At 43.5% G+C, this 22,158-nt stretch overlaps 1 protein-coding gene across 1 annotated transcript in view; it reads left to right on the top strand.

Moving 5' to 3' along the window:
• Positions 1 to 22,158, top strand: part of cblb (Cbl proto-oncogene B, E3 ubiquitin protein ligase) — a 204,719-nt gene that overhangs the window by 96,469 nt on the left and 86,092 nt on the right. The window contains exons 5-6 of the mRNA XM_041894588.2: positions 15,893 to 16,049; positions 17,397 to 17,518. Coding sequence (XP_041750522.2) covers positions 15,893 to 16,049; positions 17,397 to 17,518 — 279 coding nt within the window. The remainder of the gene's footprint in view (positions 1 to 15,892; positions 16,050 to 17,396; positions 17,519 to 22,158) is intronic.

The raw sequence follows: 22,158 nt of genomic DNA, 5'->3' as shown, positions 1-22,158 counted from the left end.
AACTGATTGGCTCAAACGCATGAAGAAGGAAAGAAATTCCACAAATTAACTTTTAACAAGGCACACCTGTTAATTGAAATGCATTCCAGGTGACTACCTCATGAAGCTGGTTGAGAGAATGCCGAGAGTACAAAGCTTTTGGGTTACTACATGATTCTATATGTGTTCTTTCATAGTTTTGATGTCTTCACTATTAATTCTACAATGTAGAAAATAGTAAAAATAAAGAAAAACCCTGGAATGAGTAGGTGTTTCCAAACTTTTGACTGGTACTGTATATAAAGTGTAATATTGGGATGCAAACTCAAACTTGAATACGTTTGAACTCTATATCTGAAATGGTACAGGTGTCTTCTTTTTGTTAAGCCCATAATCATGTGTGTGAGGTGTATACTTTTGTTTCAAAGTAGATTTGTTTAAGACTACGTAGAAACACTCTGTGTGACCCTGATTTCTCCTACTGCAGTAAAAGTTTAAGGTGAAGGTGTCAAAAATGTTACCACATGTAACATATGGATTTGCATTAGTATACGCATCAAAAGACCCAAAGTTACAAAGTTACATCCCAATTTTCAATTTTTCTAGGGGCGATATAACATAAAGATGACCCTACAATGTAAACTCTGACAGAAATATTTTCAATGTATAACTTCAAATTAAACCAAATCGTTAGCGCTGCATGAGTCAGCCAGTGGCTATAAACACCTAGTTATCTAATTTACAGCTTTAATAGTGAATTGAGCCACAATAAAGTAAACCAAAGTTTTGGAAATACATAACCTCATCTCAACAGTTACATGCAGTTATCTTAGCTAGCAAGATAGCCAGCCAGCTAATGATCGGGTTCGCGTCTATAAATATCTGGGCTTTTGCATTGACAAGGATTTAACGTTTAAAAAACATACCAATGACCTAGTTAAAAAGTTACAATTTAAAGTGGGCTTCTTTTTTAGAAATCGTACTTGCCTCTCCCTAAACAGCAGGAAGCAGATTGTACAGTCAACTTTCCTGCCAGTTCTTGATTATGGTGACACAATTTACCAGAATGCAGCAGCCACTACTTTTAAACCTTTTGATGCCATCTACCATAGCGCCCTTCGCTTTATCACAGGTGACAGTTGTAATCCTCATCACTGCATCCTGTATCAGAAGGTTGGCTGGTCCTCATTAAAGTCCCGTAGATCACTTCACTATTCCCTTTTTGTTTACAAAGCTCTACTACACAAGCTTCCGACTTACCTAACTTCGTTGTTGAAGTATAAAAACATGAGTTACCAAACCCGCTCACAGGGTTGGTTAAATCTTGAGGTTCCTCGGGTCTCCACTAGGGCTGTTACGGTGACCGTATTACCGCCACACCGGCGGTCACGGGTCATGACGGCAGTCAAGTTCCACGTGACCGTTGAGTCACGGTAATTAGGCTTCTGCAAGCTCTGCTGCTTCTGATGGTCATTACTAGCCTACGAAACTTGCAAACTGCCTGGTACTCAGCACTCTATTGTCCCTCTAATCCAGGGGTGTCAAACTCATTTTAGCTCAGGGGCCACATGGAGGAAAATCTATTCCCAAGTGGGCCGGACCGGTAAAATCATGGTATATATAACTTAAAAACAACAACTTCAGATTGTTTTCTTTGTTTTAATACGATCAACATAAAACATAAAGCTGGAGCCTGAGGACAGTGTGTCCAAAATAGTACAAGCACAACATCACTATTAATCATAAAACACCTCAAGTTTATTTGAAAATTCTAAAGAAAAAGAACACACAAACACACAATGCCTCAGTGATTAACAGAACTGTTTCACAGATCACATAACTATATCAGGGTGTCATTTCTCAGGCAGAAATGTAGATACAAATAATGAAATCCTGTTCCCCAAACAAGTGCAAGAACCACAGAGTCAAGAATAGGTTAAATATACAAATAAAATAAAATCAATTAAAAACAATAGCACATCAACATAAAAACATATAAACATAAAGCTGGAGCCTGAGGACAGTGTGTCCAAAAGCACAACATCACTATTAATCATAAAACACCTCAAGTTATTTGAAAGTTCTGAGGACAAAGAACACAAACACACAATGCCTCAGTGATTCACAGAAGTATATCACAGATCACAGAACTATATCAGGGTGTCTCATGCAGCACTTTAAGTGGGGTTGCATAGTTTATTTGACTCCTGATACCTGGCATCTTTTAGCTTTCACCAGCGCATCAATATCCTGAGTGGCAGCCAACTTCAGGATGTGCTTGTGCGTGAGCCTTGAGCGCAGCTTTGTTTTATTTATGCTCATTACAGAGAAAACTTGCTCACAAAGATATGTGGTTCCAAACATGCACAACAGTTTTGCAGCGAGGGCTGTCAAGTTGGGGTAACCTGGCAAGAGATTCTGATAAAATGTGTCCAAGCCAGCTGCGGCAAATTTGCCCTTCAAATCCGAGTCACACTGCAAGTCTATTATTTCAAGTTGGATGCTGACGGGCAGATCAGAGGGATTCACGGTGAATGGCGAGCAAAAAACTTTGATGTCTTTCTCCAGTTCACCAAAAATCTGAAAGCGTTGCACAAACTCCCGTAACAGTCCCGTTATTTTATCTTTGAACCGCTTCATGTCTGCCACATGTTGGGTCGCGCACACATTTTTCAGACAGAGGAAGTGAACTGCATCACCACCGGCGAGTTGCGTCTCCCACAATGACAGCTTCAACTTGAAAGAACGTATGCTGTCATAATACTGCGTGACAACTTTGTTGCGCCCTTGCAGCTGTTTGTTCAAGTTATTCAGGTGCTCTGTAACATCCACCATAAATGCAAGGTCCTGCATCCATTCTGCGGAATGAAATTCTAACACTGGTTTGCCCTTTTCTTCCATGAACTGTTCAATTTCTTCTCGTAAATCAAAGAAACGCCTCAGCACAGCACCTCGGCTTAACCATCTTACCTCAGTGTGGTATGGCAGGCCATAGATGTGGTCTTTCTCTCTGAGAAGGCTGTCAAACTGACGGTGATTCAGGCTTCTGGATCGGATGAAATTAACAGTTTGGATGACCACCTTCATGACGTTATCCATCTTTAATGACTTGCAACACAAAGCCTCCTGGTGCAAAATACAGTGAAAAGTAAAAAAATCACGTCCTCCATTTGCAGATTGCACTTTCTCTCTGAACTTTGTCACAACGCCTGCTTTTTTCCCGATCATTGAGGGCGCACCATCTGTAGCCAGGCTGACAGCGCGGGACCAGTCCACTCCGACCCTGTCCAGCGCGCCGACGAGTGCGGTGAAAATATCAGCTGCTGTCGTTGTATCTGTCATCGGCACCAACTCCACGAACTCCTCGGTGACGGTCAATGTGTCATCAACTCCGCGGATGAAAATGGCCAGTTGTGCAACATCTGTAATGTCCGTGCTTTCATCAATTGCAACCGAAAACACAATAAATGACTTTACTTTTTGCTTCAACTGGCTGTCCAAATCCACTGAAAGATCGGAAATCCTGTCTGCAACTGTGTTTCTTGTCAGGCTGATATTTGCAAAAGCCTGACGCTTTTCAGGGCACACAATCTCAGCTGCCTTCATCATGCATGTTTTTACAAATTCACCCTCACTAAATGGTTTTGAAGCCACTGCGATTTCATTAGCAATGAGGTAGCTAGCTTTCACTGCAGCGTCACTGATGTCTCGGCTGTGAGTAAACACAGACTGCTGTTTCTTCAGACCCGCCAACAGTTCATTCACCTTCTCTCTTCTCCGCTGTCCTTGAAAGTTGTCATATTTGTCGGCATGAAGACTCACATAGTGGCGACGAAGGTTATATTCTTTCAGCACTGCAACATGCTGTGAACACACCAAACATACAGCTTTCCCATTCAATTCCGTGAATAAATAGGAGGATGACCATTTTTCTTGGAACACTGCACTCTGCGTCCACTTTTCTCTTTTTTGACAGAGACATATTGGGGCAATGAGGGTGCCAAAGCACATAATGTTAAAAGTAGAAGCCGTAAATAAAATAAAAAAATAATATGCTGTGATGTCACGAGAGGCTACACAGCTTTCAGCGGGATTGCTCAAGTAGTGCAAGGAGACCAGGTTCAACCAAAACAAGGATTTTATTAAAGGTCTTGGGAAACTAACGAAAGTATAACACACTTCTGTTCTCTGGTGGCTCTTTAAGGGTTAACAGTTCAGGGATGTCTCTTCCACATCCAAAATCATAACTCTCCCTCGCTCAAATAACTTTTCCCCAGTCTTACTGTATTCCACGTTGCAGCTAGTGGCCAACCCAGCAAAACGTCCTTCCAAATGTCCCACACGTATTTCCACAGGTGCATATATCCAAAGGTGAGTATTTCCCAAAGGTAAGTATCTCCAAATCCTTATATTCCTCATGGAAGTGGACGTGCAGCACTCTTGTCCTCCAGAGAGCCCAGGTTGGAGACCGTGTCTCTTCCCTTCAACAAACCTTCAGCTCATCAGCTCCTCATTTGTTTCAGCTGCGTGGGAAGATTGGCCATAGAGGGGTGGAGTTCCCGACCATACCAGCAGATGGAGCCATAGCTGTCTGGGTTTGCAGCCACCTCAGGGGGATGTAACGTCCCTCCAGGACACAGCCTCTCGTGACATCACACATCCCCCTCCTCGGGACCGACGTCCTCGTCGGGGTAAAGGCAGCGAAGAAGGCATCACGCCGGGAGAGGGCGTCCGCATTGCCGTGGTGCTTGCCAGACTGCTCTCTCTTCAACTCCTCCAACTCTAGGACCAGGGACTCAGCCTCCTGTTGTCTCTCCTTGAGTTTCTTACTGAACGCATCAGCCTTGGTTTTAGCAGAGTTTAGCTTCTGTTGAGCAGCTTTCAGTTCCTTCTCTCTCTCTGCCTCCGCATTCTTCATCTTGTTCTCCAACACCTTGTACTTCTCCTCTGCCTTCTTCTGGACCTCCTTACTACTGCGCAGGGTCTCCTCACACTCCTCGATGGTCCTGCGCAGCCTCTCCAGCTCCTCCTGTTGCTTAGGGAAGGAGCTCTGTTGGAGTTTAACCTGGAGGATATCTAACTCTTCTGTCTTCATGTCTAACTGTTGCTTTACCAAACGATACCTCTCAGCGGTCCCCTTCAGACCAGACAGTTCTTTGTCCAGATTCTGTAGCTCCGTCTCTGTGTCGGTCTGGGCACCTGCCATCCCTATCAGAGCCCGGGCGGGAGTGAGTAACTCGGAGGATTGCACCGGAGCCTTCCCAGGATGAGTCTTGCCTCTCCGTTTCCGAGGTACTCGGGTTATCCTCTCCTGAGACTCTCTCCAGAGTGGGTAAAAGGCTGGGCAGTCTCGTCCAATTAGGACAGGGACGGGGAGGGAATCAACCACCCCCGCTGTCGTGTGTATGGTTCCCCGTGTGCTGGTCATTGTAAGTTCAGTAATGGGGTATTCTCTGGTGTCCCCATGGACACAGGAAACTGGGAGGACTTTCCCCGGGGTCAGACACGTTGGGCCCACCAAATCCTTACGCACCAGGGTGGCCCGGCTACCAGAATCCAGTAAGGCCTCCACATCATGGTGATTCACAGTTACCGGGCAGGTGGGGGGGTCGATCTGGGCCGCCATCTACGACTCCCAAGAGCGAGGCAAAACGATGTGTGGGTGCTGAGCTGGAGGACTCCGCAGTGGGCATAGGTTCATCGGCTGGTTTCCCACACTGCCAGGAGATATGTCCCATCTCCCCACACCGGTAACACTGTCGAGTTTCCCCCTCCTGGTGTACTCTTCTTGGACCCGCCTGGTTTCTGGCTCCCCCTGGAGCCGGGATAAGTCCTGACGTGGCTGGGTTCGAGACCTTGGGGTCCTTTGGACGGGTTCTTCCCATTTGTGGTGGGGCCGCACTCCTGGGGTTTTTCCGGGAAGCATTCAGCATCTCCGCTGTGGCCTGGTACTTTTCCACAGCTTCCACGGTCAGATCAGCCGTGGTCAAGGCCTGTTGACTGATGAACCGTTTTGCCTCATAAGGCAGGGCGCGTAGGTAACGATCCACCACAACGGCCTCCACCACCGCCGCTGCTGTATTCCTCTGCGGATCCAGCCATTTCCTTGCGATTCGGACAAGTTCATGCATCTGCGCCCGAGGAGGTTGGTCTGGTTGGAAGGTCCAACTGTGAAAGCGCTGGGCCATACCAAACTTTGTGAGTCCATATCTGCTGAGGATCTCAGACTTCAGGGCATCATAGTCAGTAACCTGGTCAGGGCCCAGGTCCCGGACAGCATTCAGCGCTTCCCGGTTAGAAAGGGGGCTAACAGACCAACCCACTGTTGCTTGGGCCAGGCTTCCCTAGTGGCCGTGGCCTCAAATGCATGCAGGTATGCCTCAATGTCATCGGTAGCTCCCATCTTAGATATAAAGTCACTTGCCTTTATTGGGCGGGTATTTTGGACCACCCTCTGTCTCTGCAACTGCAATTCCTCTGCCTTCAGAAGGTTGGCTTTCTTTTGCTCCTCCAAGAGAGCCACGTTTGCTTGCATCTGGGCTTGCTGGCCAGCAACAAGGGCTTTCAATATGTCCTCCATTTCAGTCGGCGGGGAGCCTACGGCCAACTTGGAAAACTGGGTGATCAAACCTTCGGTATCCTCCTCTGACATGCACTATTAATGCTTGAGCTTGCCCGTATTCTCCACCATCTGTGATGTCACGAGAGGCTACACAGCTTTCAGCGGGATTGCTCAAGTAGTGCAAGGAGACCAGGTTCAACCAAAACAAGGATTTTATTAAAGGTCTTGGGAAACTAACGAAAGTATAACACACTTCTGTTCTCTGGTGGCTCTTTAAGGGTTAACAGTTCAGGGATGTCTCTTCCACATCCAAAATCATAACTCTCCCTCGCTCAAATAACTTTTCCCCAGTCTTACTGTATTCCACGTTGCAGCTAGTGGCCAACCCAGCAAAACGTCCTTCCAAATGTCCCACACGTATTTCCACAGGTGCATATATCCAAAGGTGAGTATTTCCCAAAGGTAAGTATCTCCAAATCCTTATATTCCTCATGGAAGTGGACGTGCAGCACTCTTGTCCTCCAGAGAGCCCAGGTTGGAGACCGTGTCTCTTCCCTTCAACAAACCTTCAGCTCATCAGCTCCTCATTTGTTTCAGCTGCGTGGGAAGATTGGCCATAGAGGGGTGGAGTTCCCGACCATACCAGCAGATGGAGCCATAGCTGTCTGGGTTTGCAGCCACCTCAGGGGGATGTAACGTCCCTCCAGGACACAGCCTCTCGTGACATCACAATGCCATTTAGCAGACGCTTTTATCCAAAGCGACTTACAGTCATGCGTGCATACATTTTTGTGTATGGGTGGTCCCGGGGATCGAACCCACTACCTTGGCGTTACAAGCGCCGTGCTCTACCAGCTGAGCTACAGAGGACCACATAATAAATATCGCGGGCAAAACAAAGTAGCTCATCCGGACTGGCTGCACGTGCTTGACCTACTTGCTCTGCCCCGGTATAAACAGTTTGCTTGCTTAACACAATTGCTATTGCGCCATCCAGTGGACGCAATTGGAACAGCAGTTTATTTTATTGAAAAATTGCAGCGCATTTTTATACTTTACAAAATCTCGCGGGCCGGATTAAACCCGTTTGCGGGCCTGATCCGGCCCGCGGGCCGGACGTTTGACACCCCTGTTCTAATCACTCTGACATCAATGCAAATTTAATTGAAAATCAAACACTTCATGAGAGTCCATGTGCTCATGTTGCGCAACATTTCTATAGGCTATGCAATTGCATGAGAAAAGAGTGATGGCCTCTATTAAAAAGAGGGGGATCCCATCAGCTTTCGATAGGCTAGGCCTACTATATTTATTTCCTAATATTAAGCACATTGCTTCTCTTTACAACAAGAGTATAGCCTACCTGGCTGGCATGAAAATGAACCACAGGAAAAGCGTCCTCCATTCGCTATTTATAGATGACAAGTATGTTTTCTCGCTGCCCCTGTTTCGAGATAGGTGCATGATAATGGTCCATTCTAAATCAAAACAAATTTCACACATATGTTATTTAGTATATGTAAAGCAAGCAAGCAATTGTATTTATATAGCACAATTCATACATCGAAGCAATTCAATGTGCTTTACAAAGATGTTTATCAAAAAGAATGAAAACATCATAATAATAAAAATACAATAAAAAAACAAACATATAAAAATTAAAAATTAAAAATGGGATAAAAACATAGGAAGCTATAAGGCTAAACAGTGTGGTTAAGTTTAAGTGCTCAGTCGTAGGCACGTGAAAAGAGAAGCGTTTTTAACCTGGATTTAAAAATGGATCTACATCTAAGATCTTCTGGTAGTTTATTCCAGTTGTGTACAGCATAAGTGCTAAACGCAGCTTCTCCATGTTTAGTTTGGGCTCTGGGCTCTACTAGCTGACCTGTGTTCATGGATCTAAGAGCCCTGCCCGGTTTATATTCTTCAAACATATCAGACATGTACTCGGGTCCTAAACCATTCAAAGATTTATAAACTAAAAGTACCACTTTGAAATCAATTCTGTAACTGACTGGAAGCCAATGTAAAGATTTAAGAACCGGAGTGATGTGCTCCGTTCTCTTGGTCCTGGTTAACATTCTAGCAGCTGCATTCTGAATTAGCTGCAACTTTTTTACAGTCTTTTTCTGGAGTCCTGTTAAGAGGCCATTACAGTAGTCAACCCTACTAGAGATAAAAGCATGGATGAGCTTCTCTTGATCTTTTTGGGACACCAAGCCTTTGATTCTGGCTATATTTTTTAGATGATAGAATGCTGTTTTGGTGACCGCTTTGATATGACTGTTAAATGTGAGGTCTGAGTCTATCAGAACACCAAGATTACGCACTTGATCGCTGGCTTTAAGGACCCGAGAATCCAGCTCTGTACTAATACTTGTTCTTTTATTTTTGTTGCCAAACACAATAATCTCAGTTTTATCTTGGTTTAATTGTAGACAATTTTGGTTCATCCAGGTATTTATGTGCTCTATACAGTGACACAGAGAGTCTATTGAGCTGTTGTCATACGGTTCGAGAGCCATATATATTTGAGTATCATCAGCATAGCTGTGGTAGCTAATGTTGTTGTTCTGTAAAATTTGGCCCAGAGGTAGCATATAGAGATTAAACAGAATCGGTCCGAGAACTGATCCCTGTGGAACTCCGCATGTCATAGCCACCCTATCAGATTCATGATTACCAATGGTGACAAAGTAACTCCGGCCATCTAGATAAGATCTGAACCAATCAAGGACTGTCCCGGAGAGTCCTACCCACTTTTCCAGCCTATCTATAAGTGTTCCATGATCGACAGTGTCAAATGCTGCACTGAGATCTAATAGAACCAGAACTGTTACTTTATCAGAATCAGTATTCAGCCGTATATCATTTAAAACTTTAATCAGTACTGTGGTGAGGTCAGAAACCTGACTGAAATTGGTCTAAGAGACCGCATGAGGTCACAAAATTGCTGAGTTGATTGAAGACAACCTTCTCAATGATCTTGGCTATAAAAGGGAGATTTGATACAGGTCTATAGTTGTTCATTATAGATGCATCCAGTGTTCTCTTTTTTAATAGGGGCTTAATGGCAGCTGTTTTTAGAGACGTTGGGAAAATGCCTGATTGCAGAGAGCTATTAACTATTTGCTGTAAGTCCATTGTTATAGAGTTAAAAATTGTTTAAAAAAAGTCTGATGGCAATGTGTCGAGACAGCAAGTGGAAGCTTTAAGATGTCGAACTGTTTCTTCTAGGGATTTTTGATCAATTGTATTAAAATGCGACATAATAACCAAGTTACGTCTTGGTGGTCGTGGTGACGGTACAGAGTCCTTTTTAGACTGAGCGGTTTTGATGGTCCGTCTTATACTTATAATTTTTTCACTAAAGAAACACGCAAATTAATTACATTTCACAGTGGACATGAGTTCTGATGGTATCTGCTTTATTGGGTTTGTAAGCTTGTCGACCATGACAAATAGAGTGCGGGTATTGTCGATATTCTTGTTGATCATTCCCGATAAATGTTGCTGTCTGGCCCTGCGTAACTCATTGTTGAAGCTACCAAGGCTTTGTTTATAGATGTCATAGTGAATTTGAAGTTTAGTTTTCCTCCACTTACGTTCCACTTTCCTACATTCTCTTTTCAGGGCGCTTACCATCATGGTGGTTCTCCATGGAGTTTTCTGTTTGCTCATAGTTTTCTTTACCTTTACCGGTGCAACACGATCCATGACATTCAATATTTTGGCATAAAAATTATCCAGGAGTACATCAACTGACTCAGCACTTATTATTGGAGAGATAGCTATGGCTTCCATAAACTGAGCATTGGTACTCTCATTAATGTACCCTTTCTTAACAGAAACTGAGTTTGGCATTCCAAGAGAACTGGCATTCCAAGAGCATGACGTATGTTGGCACCAAGCAGCCGGCATCCCATGATGTTTGGATGAACCCCATCAGGTCTAAAGCGGTCTTTACAGTTCCAAAAAATATTGAAATTGTCAATAAACCCTATCCCATGATTGAGGCATGCCGATGTCAACCATGTATTCAGCCCAAGGAGTCTGCTAAAATATTAAATTATTTTCCCCAAGGTTGGAATGGGGCCTGAGATGAAAACATGTTGTTGAAAGTTGTTTATTTTCTTCAGTAGCATAGAAAAATCATTTTTCAGGATCTCAGAATCAGTTTTCCTTTGTAGAATGTCAAAAGACCCAGTGTGGATAATAATCTGCATGTTGCTTGGATGTGTAGAGAGAATAACTGGCAACATTTCTGTTAGCTCTCTGACCGATGTGTCAGCCATGGTTAGATTTTCAGTCTTTGCCATTCTGATATGCTTGGTTATGTCATCCCCAATCAATGTAGTATCTGGCTTATCAAACGTGGAGTTAGCAAAGTTTCTTCTTTCCCTCATCCTATCAGTGGTTTTATGGCTATTTCTTAGATTTTGATTAGCCCTAATGCTAGTGTTGTAATTAGCTTCCCTAGGTTCATTTACACACATTTCGTTCCGAGTCAGTGGTTCGTACCTGTTTTGCAGTGTAAGTTCAGGTGGTGGATTGAGGGTTGGTGCTCTCTTATTTGATTTCTCGCTGGATTTGCCTCTGCAGCGCACAACTTCAGACCAAGTCCCCGCTGGAGTTGATGCCTTCGGTCTAGCCCCGGTGCTATGCCAATAAGATGTGTCATTGGGAAAGGCTGGTTTGAAAGCCTCTGCGGTTAATCCAGTGGCATTAGCACATGTCCAGGGGAGAGTGTCAGCCAGGTCCGTGACCAAGTGGTCAAAATTTGAAGTAATCCCTTGTATACCAATCTGTGTCTGTCCGTTAGCATTTGGTAGCTCGACCCCTAGAGTAGCTGCTACAGAGTCAATGAATTGTTCACTCTCACGTATTTCAAGCTGTGTTATCGTCTCATTCAGCCGTTTGCTCTGAAATTGCTCTGATCTGTTCACCAGTTTTGACTGCGTTCTATCAAGTATAGGGACATCTTTAGAGCTCTCTAGCCTTAGGTTAGCTTGTTTTGCTATATTAGCCTTAGCATTTGTTGATTCACCTACCGGACAAGACCCACAGTCCGACCGGAGGAGCGCTCTGGTGACTAAATCTTCTAAGCGGTTGATCCGTTCCTCCAACAGCTGTCTTAGCTCCTCCATCACAACGTGATTGGTTTCCTCTAGTAGCTAGAATCCTTAGCGCCGTGGCAGGGAATGGTTATGCAGAGGCAGCGGACGAGTGTTAGTAAAGGCAAGATGAAATCAAGAATAGTCTGATGGGTGACAATATTAGCCTATCACTTGTGAATTATATATTATCACTTGTGAATGATGCCCAGCATAAGAAACAATGCCTTTTTTTGCAAATGTTTCTAATCATAGTTACACACCTCATGTAGTCTAGCCCATAGGCCTATATGTTTTGATAAGGTTTGTGTCACAACTAAAGTGGCCAAATAACTTCCTAAAATTAAGCACATGAATCCACTTTACAAGGGGTGTAGAGCCTAACTGGCATACATAAGCAGCATGTGAGTTTCAAGTTTGGGGAAGATAATTTTTACCATAAAAATGCACCTTTATAATAAAAGCATTACATGCATAATTGCATTTGCGGTCATTTTTGATAATGGTGTTTTCTGCAAATGGAACATTCACGCTTATAGCCTACTACCACGTGCACATTGCTGCTCTTATGATGTGAAGAAATAGCCTAATAGTTTATCAACATTTTAAGCTAAACGTTCTGATCTGTTGCCTCAGCCACATTGCGTAAAAAAGGTTTTTGATGCAAGTGGTTGTATTAATTTGGGATCTATCGCATCCCACAACTGTCCCAGACTATGTTTGGAATATGTATTTCTCGCACAGAATAGAATAGGTCGACTTTTGTACTATGGAGGATAGTAGATTGACATAAGCTAGTGCTTTTGCTGTTCGTTAGGCCTACTCATCTTGTTCGCTGATGAAAAGTAAATGTGGTCAGTTCTTCCAATATCTTCAATATGCACCTCGAATTGGACGCATGCAGTTCCGTCCCCGATGTGTCTGTCTTCACTTGTAGCCTGTGAGAAAGACCCTATCACGTGATGGAGAGACATGTACGTTGAGCACCAATACGTTTTATCTGTAGTTTCTCTTCATTATTTATCTTCATATGTCAAGGATTGAAAAATATTTGCCTGTAGATTGTCAACTTGATTCATGATGATGATTGCTAGCTTGCTAGCTAAGATTTTGAAAGTATGATGTTGACATGATCAGTCCAATCAAAGGTACTGTAGATCATGACTGTAAGTCGCTTTGGATAAAAGCGTCTGCTAAATGGCATATTATTATTATTATATAATGTGATTTGACGTCATTCTATCTGTGGTCAATGACCTTGAGCCTTCTTGGATGGGCACTTCTAATGTAACGCTATGGCAGCACCCAAGGGGCTAGAATTTTCTAGCTCTACCCTTAGATTTGGCGGTGAAGTAGTGTCCCCATGAGTGACAGAACACTGAGCCAATCACGACGCAACTAGAGAACATTACCCAATCACGGCGCAACTAGAGAACATTATCAAGCCCTATGCGCCGTATTTTCCGCTGGCTGCCCCACCACAGAAAGCACTGAGCTAGGCTGAAACACCTGCATTTTGTAGCTGCCTTACTCAAGAAAGCAATAAAGAGACCAAGTTTGTATGCAGCTTTATTAACAATGATATATATTTTTTTACATTGTTTGCAAACTGATATGCGACACATATTAATGCCAAAATAACATGCAAAACAGGTGGGGCTTTTTTCCCCCGCTAAACAGGTGGGGCTCAAAACAACATCATCATGAATCAAGTCGACAATCTACTGGCAAATCTTTTGTTTTTTAATTGCTACTCCCACATTACACATTCACACAGCATATTTTCCCCATTCTACACTTGACAAGCAGTTCCTTTATTCCACCACTTGGTACTGTGTGTACGCATTGTCATGGCTGTGCGTAAATTTACGCACACTTTCACGCAAACATTCATATTGATACATTTCAAACTTTGCGTGAAAATAATCCCACGCATGGTTTATGAACAGATTTGTGCCTACGCATGATTGATAAATGAGGGCCCTGCTTCCTACCCTTTTAAAGTGGTCAAGCAGATATACATCCTTCATCTGTTCTGGATTTATTGATACAGTGCCTTCAGAAAGTATTCACTTTTTCCACATTGACCGTTTCCACATTTTGTTGTGTTACAGCCTGAATTTAAAATTGATTCAATTGAGATTTGTTGTCTCACACAATAGTCCATAATGCCAAAGTGGAATTATGCTTTTCAAAATGTTTGCAAATTAATAAAAAATGAAGTATTCAACTCCTTTGTTATGGCAAGCCTAAATAAGTTCAGGAGTAAAAATGTGCTTAACAAGTTGGACTCACTCTGTGCAATAATAGTGTTTAACATGATTTTTGAATGACTACCTCATCTCTCTACCCCACACACACAATTATCTGTAAGGTCCTTCAGTCGAGCAGTGAATTTCAAACAGGTTCAACCACAAAGACCAGGGAGGTTTTCCAATGCATCGCAAAGAAGGGCACCTATTGGTAGATGGGTAAAAAAAAATATATTGAATATCCTTTTGAGCATGGTGAAGTTATTAATTACACTTTGGATGGTGTATCAATACACCCAGATACTACAAAGATAAAGGAGTCCTTCCTAACTCAGTTGCCGGAGAGAAAGGAAACCGCTCAGGGATTTCACCATGAGGCCAATGGTGACTTTAAAACAGTTACAGAGTTTAATGGCTGTGATAGGAGAAAACTGAGGATGGATCAACAACATTGGTCAACAACATTGGCCCAGTACATCACTGGGGCAAAGCTCCCTGCCATCCAAGACCTCTATACCAGGCGGTGTCAGAGGAAGGCCCTCAAAATTGTCAAAGACTCCAGCCACCCTAGTCATAGACTGTTCTCTCTGCTACCGCACGGCAAGCGGTACCGGAGTGCCAAGTCTAGGTCCAAAAGGCTTCTCAACAGCTTCTACCCACAAGCCATAAGACTCCTGAACAGCTAATCATGGCTACCCGGACTATTTGCACTGCCCCCCCACCCCATCCTTTTTACGCTGCTGCTACTCTGTTAAGTATTTATGCATAGTCACTTTAACTCTACCCACATGTACATATTACCTCAACTACCTCAACTAGCCGGTGCCCCCGCACATTGACTCTGCACCGGTACCCCCCTGTATATATAGCCTCCCTACTGTCACTTTATTTTACTTCTGCTCTTTGTTTTTCTCAACACTTTTTTTGTTGTTGTTTTATTCTTACTTTTTTTGTTTAAAATAAACGCACTGTTGGTTAAGGGCTGTAAGTAAGCATTTCACTGTAATGTCTGCACTTGTTGTATTCGGCGCATGTGACCAATAAAATTTGATTTGATTTGATTTGATTTGATTGTAGTTACTCCACAATACCAACCTAAATGACAGAGTGAAAAGAAGGAAGCCTGTACAGAACATGCATCCTGTTTGCAACAAGGAACTAAAGTAATACTGCAAAAGCAATGTATGGCAAAGCAATTAACTTTTTGTCCTGAATGCAAAGTGTTATGTTTGGTGCAAATCCAATACAACACATTACTTAGTACCACTCTCCATACTTTCAAGCATAGTGGTGGCTGCATCATGTTATGGGTATGCTTGTAATCGTTAAGGACTGGGGAGTTTTTCAGGATAAAAAATAAACGGAATGGAGCTAAGCACAGGCAAATTCCTAGAGGAAAACCTGGTTCAGTCTGCTTTCCACCAGATACTGGGAGATTACTTCACCTTTCAGCAGGACAATAACCTACAACACAAGGTCAAATCTATACTGGAGTTGCTTACCAAGAAGCCGGTGAATGTGGCTGAGTTAGAGTTTTGACTTAAATCTACTAGAAAATCTAGGGCAAGACCTGAACATGGTTGTCTAGCAATGATCAACAACCAATTTGACTGAGCTTGAAGAATTTTGAAAATATTAATGGGCAAATGTTGCACAATCCAGGTGTGGAAAACTCAGAGACGTACCCAGAAAGACTCACAGCATTAATCTCTGCCAAAGGTGCTGAAACTTATGTAAATGAGATATTTCTGTATTTAATTATCAATACATTTGCGAAAATGTCTAAAAACATGTTTTTTACTTTGTCATTATGTGGTATTGTGTGTAGGTAGGAAAATGTAATATATTTAATCCATTTTGAATTCATGCTGTAACATAACAAAATGTGATGCTTATTATGTGCTACCACCAGGGTTACTTTGGTGACTTTAGACAGTTGTTTAGCACCACTGACTTTTGGCTTGTGGTCTGGTTGTGCCCTCCAGGACCATCGTGCCTTGGAAAGTGTTCCGACAGTGCCTTCACGAAGTGCATCACATCAGCTCTGGCCTGGAGGCCATGGCCCTTAAGTCCACCATCGACCTCACCTGCAACGACTACATATCTGTCTTTGAGTTCGACATCTTCACCAGGCTCTTCCAGGTAAATTTCATTTGTTCATTTTCTCCGGCTTTTTTAAATCTATTTTTCTCTTTTAGTAGAATTCTGGCGTGGGTGTATTGTCTCATTTACAGGAAAACTCTCCCTCGCCTCATTTCATCAAGCAAAACGAGAATGGATATAGCTCAAACTCAAACATGTAACCCATGTCTGTGGAACACACTCGTATTATTTATTTTATCACGTGCTAATGTTGTAACCCCTAGAGCTTCCATCAGCTTGATGTACTTCCATTGGGCCACCAAAGCCAGGGTCTATTGAAAAATGTAGCATTGTTTTGAATAGATATGACTTCATGACGGGTGGGTGGGTGGGTGGGTGGGGGGAGTTGTCGTTGAGTGAGTCTCACTCAGTTAGGCTAAACCCCCCCCCCCGCCCCCGTGGTTTGGCCGTGTTCAGCTGATTCATTGGCTGTGAATCCATGGGGAGCTGACACACTAACTAGCCATGAGGAGTGACCACAACTGAGACAAAAAGGCCACAGTGCTTTATAAATAAGGTCCAGCAAGTCATGGAAACTCAATGCAGTTTCACAGTGAGATGGAAATGAACAGTAAAGTAACAGAAAGCGTGCAGAGTCATTAGATGTTTATTTACCTAGCTCACAAAAAAAAAAAATTACACAGTGGCCATTTGGCACATCACACTGAAGAGACTCAGAACAAATAATTTGACTGCACCTAGAACTTGAACCTCACTGATTTTTCTTTTATTGCTTTTGTCCCCCCCACTCCCCACTCCCCACTCCCCCAACCCCCCCCCCCCTTAACGTCCTTGATCTGCAATTTCTAGCATATGCAACACCTGACCAGTACTATTATGGGAATGATTTCAACTGTTAAGATACTTTTCATCCGACCTTGAAGGGCATTTTGATGTACAGCAAAGGATTGGGTTCTCTCTGACTCTTTTGCACAATTGTTTTGTGTTTTTTTGTCATATCCAATTATGATCTTATCTCATCGCTGCGCCACTCGAGAGGCCCTTCTATGTGCACTATTTTCAGTAATTGGGTTTTCTCCCGGCTCCAAGAAATAGTGCCCTTGGAGTTCTGAGTAGATTCATACTCTGTACAGGTGACCCTGGTTTAGGACACTGTAAGAATGGAAGACAGGATGGAATCTGATGCTTCCTCATCTTGTGATGTAATAAAGTGTGTGTGCGTCACTTAAATTATTGTGTTATTCAAGTGGATCCACACATCTGTGACCTCCAAGAATTAGGAGTCCTTGCATGCACAATGTTTCATTGTTGATCCAAATGAAGTATGTGTGTGTGTGTGTGTGTGTGTGTGTGTGACTCCTCTCCTTCTTCTCTCCTCCCTATCAGCCATGGGGCTCCATCCTGAGAAACTGGAACTTCCTTGCTGTGACTCACCCTGGCTACATGGCTTTCTTGACCTACGATGAGGTTAAGGCACGGCTACAGAAGTACATCAACAAACCCGGCAGGTATGGACATGCCACAGGAAGGAGTGTTGGTGTGCATGTGTAACGTGTGTGCATGTGTGTGCGTTCGTATATGTGGTTAGGGTATGTTGGGGTCTTACCGGAAACAGGTTTACACTCCTGTCCATCTGTTTATCCGTGATTGATTCTCCGGGCCTCTTGATTTACTCTCAGACGGACTACTTCTGCCTGAATTTTTGGCTGTGACAAGGAAACATTTTCTTTTTTTAAAGCACCGGCATGTGGGCAGTCTAGATATGGATAACTGTGTTTCTGTTTATCTTTTATAATACTACTATGTTAGTAAATTAGCTAATTCTGAATCTAGCCCAATGTATTGCAGAATACCTTGCATCAACATCATTCAACATTGCTTTGCATTGGAGTAGGACCAACTGATGCAAATGATTCTAGAAGGGCCAATTGTTCTGTGCAGTTAATTAACGAATGAATCTCCTCTTGTCACTTGCTGCATTGTCTGTCTGCTGTCCCACTTGGTGGTTACATTACAATTGCAGGAAGATATAAATCTACGCCCAGGTAGCTGATAACAACAAGGCTATTGTACTGTACTGTACTGTGCAGTACAGTACAGTACAGTACAGAAGATGGCGCCGGAGAAGATGGCTGCCGTTTTACAGCCCTCTAACCAATTATACTATTATGTGTGTTTTTTCGTGTTATTTGTAATTTATTCTGTACATAATGTTTCTGCCACCGTCTCTTATGACCAAAAAGAGCTTCTGGATATCAGGACAGCGATTACTCACCTCGTATTGGACGAAGATTTTTTCTTTAACGAGTTGGACGCGAAGGATATACTACAGACACCCGACAAGGCCCAAATCCCTGTCATTCGCATGAGAAAGAGACGGAGATATCGTGGACGTAGGTCGGGGTGCCTTGTAAGGATCCGACGGCGAGCGAGTAAACTGCCTCTCCCATCAATCCTATTAGCCAATGTTAAATCTTTTGAAAATAAATTGGACGACCTAAGATTAAGCTTATTTACCAACGGGACAAACTGTAATATCTTATGTTTCACCAAGTCGTGGCTGAACGACAACATGGATAACATACAGCTGGCAGGATATACGCTGCATTGGCAGGATAGAACGTCTGACTCCTGTAAGACAAGGGGTGGCGGTCTGTGTATATTTGTAAACAACAGCTGGTGCATAGATTCTAATACTAAGGAAGTCTCGAGGTTTTGCTCGCCTGAGGTAGAGTATCTCATGATAAGCTGTAGACCACACTATTTACCAAGAGAGTTTTCATCTATATTTTTCGTAGCTGTCTATTTAACACCACAAACCGATGCACGCACTAAGATTGCACTCAATTAGTTGTATAAGGCCATAAGTAAACAGGAAAACGCTCATCCAGAGGCAGCACTCCTAGTGGCCGGGTACTTTAATGCAGGGAATCTTAAATCCGTTCTACCTAATTTCTACCAGCATGTTAAATGTGCAACCAGAGGAAGAAAAACTCTAGACCACCTTTACTCCACACACAGAGACGCGTACAAAGCTCTCCCTCGCCCTCCATTTGGCAAATCTGACCATAACTCTATCCTCCTGATTCCTGCTTATAAGCAAAAACTAAAGCAGGCAGCACCAGTGACTCGGTTAATAAGGAAGTGGTCAGTTGACGCAGATGCTAAGCTACAGGACTGTTTTGCTAGCACAGACTGGAATATGTTCCGGGATTCTTCCGAGAGCATTGAGGAGTACACCACATCAGTCACTGGCTTCATCAATAAGTGCATTGATGACATCGTCCCCACAGTGACCGTACGTACATACCCCAACCAGAAGCCATGGATTACAGGCAACATCCGCACTGAGCTAAAGGGTAGAGCTGCCGCTTTCAAGGAGCGGGACTCTAACCCGGACGCTTATAAGAAATCCCGCTATGCCCTCCGACGAACCATCAAACAGGCAAAGAGTCAATACAGGACTAAGATTGAATCGTACTACACCGGCTCTGACATTCGTCGGATGTGGCAGGGCTTGACAACTATTACAGACTACAAAGGGAAGCACAGCCGCGAGCTGCCCAGTGACACAAGCCTACAAGACGAGCTAAATCACTTCTATGCTCGCTTCGAGGCAAGCAACACTGAAGCATGCATGAGAGCATCAGCTGTTCCGGATGACTATGTGATCACACTCTCCATAGCTGATGTGAGTAACTTTTAAGCAGGTCAACATTCACAAGGCCGCAGGGTCAGACAGATTACCAGGACGTGTACTCCGAGCAAGCGCTGACCAACTGGCAAGTGTCTTCACTGACATTTTCAACATGTCCCTGACTGAGTCTGTAATACCAACATGTTTCAAGCAGACCACCATAGTCCCTGTGCCCAAGAACACTAAGATAACCTGCCTAAATGACTACCAACCCGTAGCACTCACGTCTGTAGCCATGAAGTGCTTTGAAAGGCTGGTCATGGCTCACATCAATACCATTATCCCAGAAACCCTAGACCCACTCCAATTTTCATACCACCCCAACAGATCCACAGATGATGCAATATATTTTGCACTCCACACTGCCCTTTCCCACCTGGACAAGAGGAACACCTACATGAGAATGCTATTCATTGACTACAGCTCAGCGTTCAACACCATAGTGCCCTCAAAGCTCATCACTAAGCTAAGGACCCTGGGACTAAACACCTCCTCAGATCCTCAAGAAGTTCTACAGCTACACCATCGAGAGCATCCTGACTGGTTGCAACTGCTCGGCCTCCGACCGCAAGGCACTACAGAGGGTAGTGCATACGGCTCAGTACATCACTGGGGCCAAGCTTCCTGCCATCCAGGACCTCTATACCAGGCAGAGTCAGAGGAAGGCCCTACAAATGGTCAAAGATACCAGCCACCCTAGTCATAGACTGTTCTCTCTGCTACCGCACGGCAAGCGGTACCGGAGCGCCAAGTCTAGTTCCAAAAGGTTTCTTAACCGCTTCTACCCCCAAGCCATAAGACTTCTGAACAGCTAATCATGGCTACCCGGACTATTTGCAAACGCCCCGAAAACAGATCTTCTTACAATACACAAAAAATAAAAAATGTATGCACGCATGACTGTAAGTCGCTTTGGATAAAAGCGTCTGCTAAATGGCATATATTTTTAATTTTATTTTTTTTAACCGGTTCTGAAGAGCTGAGACTCTCACGAATCCGAACGTGTCGTCCGAACTCTTACAATTCCAACTACGAATCCTGCAAGATACTGTTCTTAATTATATAATATAATAATAATATGCCATTTAGCAGACGCTTTTATCCAAAGCGACTTACAGTCATGCGTGCATAAATTTTTTTGTGTATAGGTGGTCCCGGGGATCGAACCCACTACCCTGGCGTTACAAGCGCCATGCTCTTCCAGCTGAGCTACAGAGGACCACAATTATAGAACTACCTTTTTTTGCCAGTCACTGACTCAAAGCCACAAGAGGGTAGAACATATTTCAAACGTTGCTTGTTAGGGGGAGGAAGTTGCAGAACCGTTGGAATGGTTTAGTCTACCATCTGAAGTCGGTCCCGTCGGTGTGCTTAACTCTTCACAGGTCTTCTCATGAAAATGTCTGTAAAGTCTGAACGGTTTGAGCTATAATAAAAAAACTCTCATGAACATGTCATCCGTTTTGGTCTACGACACCCACAAGCTTTGCAGGACTCGTCCGAAGGTCATCTGGTGATTGTGCGGTAAGAATGACTGGAAGTGAATAGGGTCTTCTTTTTTTTAATCAGCTTTGATATTGCAAATAGGTTGTGGCTTCCATCAATGGAATTGTCTGCATCATTTCCAATCCCCCATATATTTTTTTGTAAATATAGTGGGGGAAAAAAGTATTTAGTCAGCCACCAATTGTGCAAGTTCTCCCACTTAAAAAGATGAGAGAGGCCTGTAATTTTCATCATGGGTACACATCAACTATGACAGACAAATTGAGCATTTTTTTCTCCAGAAAATCACATTGTAGGATTTTTAATGAATTTATTTGCAAATGATGATGGAAAATAAGTATTTGGTCACCTACAAACAAGCAAGATTCCTGGCTTTCACAGACCTGTAACTTCTTCTTTAAGAGGCTCCTCTGTCCTCCACTCGTTACCTGTATTAATGGCACCTGTTTGAACTTGTTATCAGTATAAAAGACACCTGTCCACAACCTCAAACAGTCACACTCCAAACTCCACTATGGCCAAGACCAAAGAGCTGTCAAAAGACACCAGAAACAAAATTGTAGACCTGCACCAGGCTGGGAAGACTGCATCTGCAATAGGTAAGCAGCTTGGTTTGAATAAATTAACTGTGGGAGCAATTATTAGGAAATGGAAGACATACAAGACCACTGATAATCTCCCTCGATCTGGGGCTCCACGCAAGATCTCACCCCGTGGGGTCAAAATGATCACAAGAACGGTGAGCAAAAATCCCAGAACCACACGGGGGGACCTAGTGAATGACCTGCAGAGAGCTGGGACCAAAGTAACAAAGCCTACCATCAGTAACACACTACGCCGCCAGGGACTCAAATCCTGCAGTGCCAGACGTGTCCCCCTGCTTAAGCCAGTACATGTCCAGGCCCGTCTGAAGTTTGCTAGAGTGCATTTGGATGATCCAGAAGA

The sequence above is a fragment of the Coregonus clupeaformis genome, chromosome 13, assembly GCF_020615455.1.
Source record: "Coregonus clupeaformis isolate EN_2021a chromosome 13, ASM2061545v1, whole genome shotgun sequence".
Taxonomy (NCBI): Eukaryota; Metazoa; Chordata; class Actinopteri; order Salmoniformes; family Salmonidae; genus Coregonus; species Coregonus clupeaformis.
Note: the sequence above shows the minus strand (reverse complement) of the source record. Positions and strands in the feature narration are given on the sequence as shown.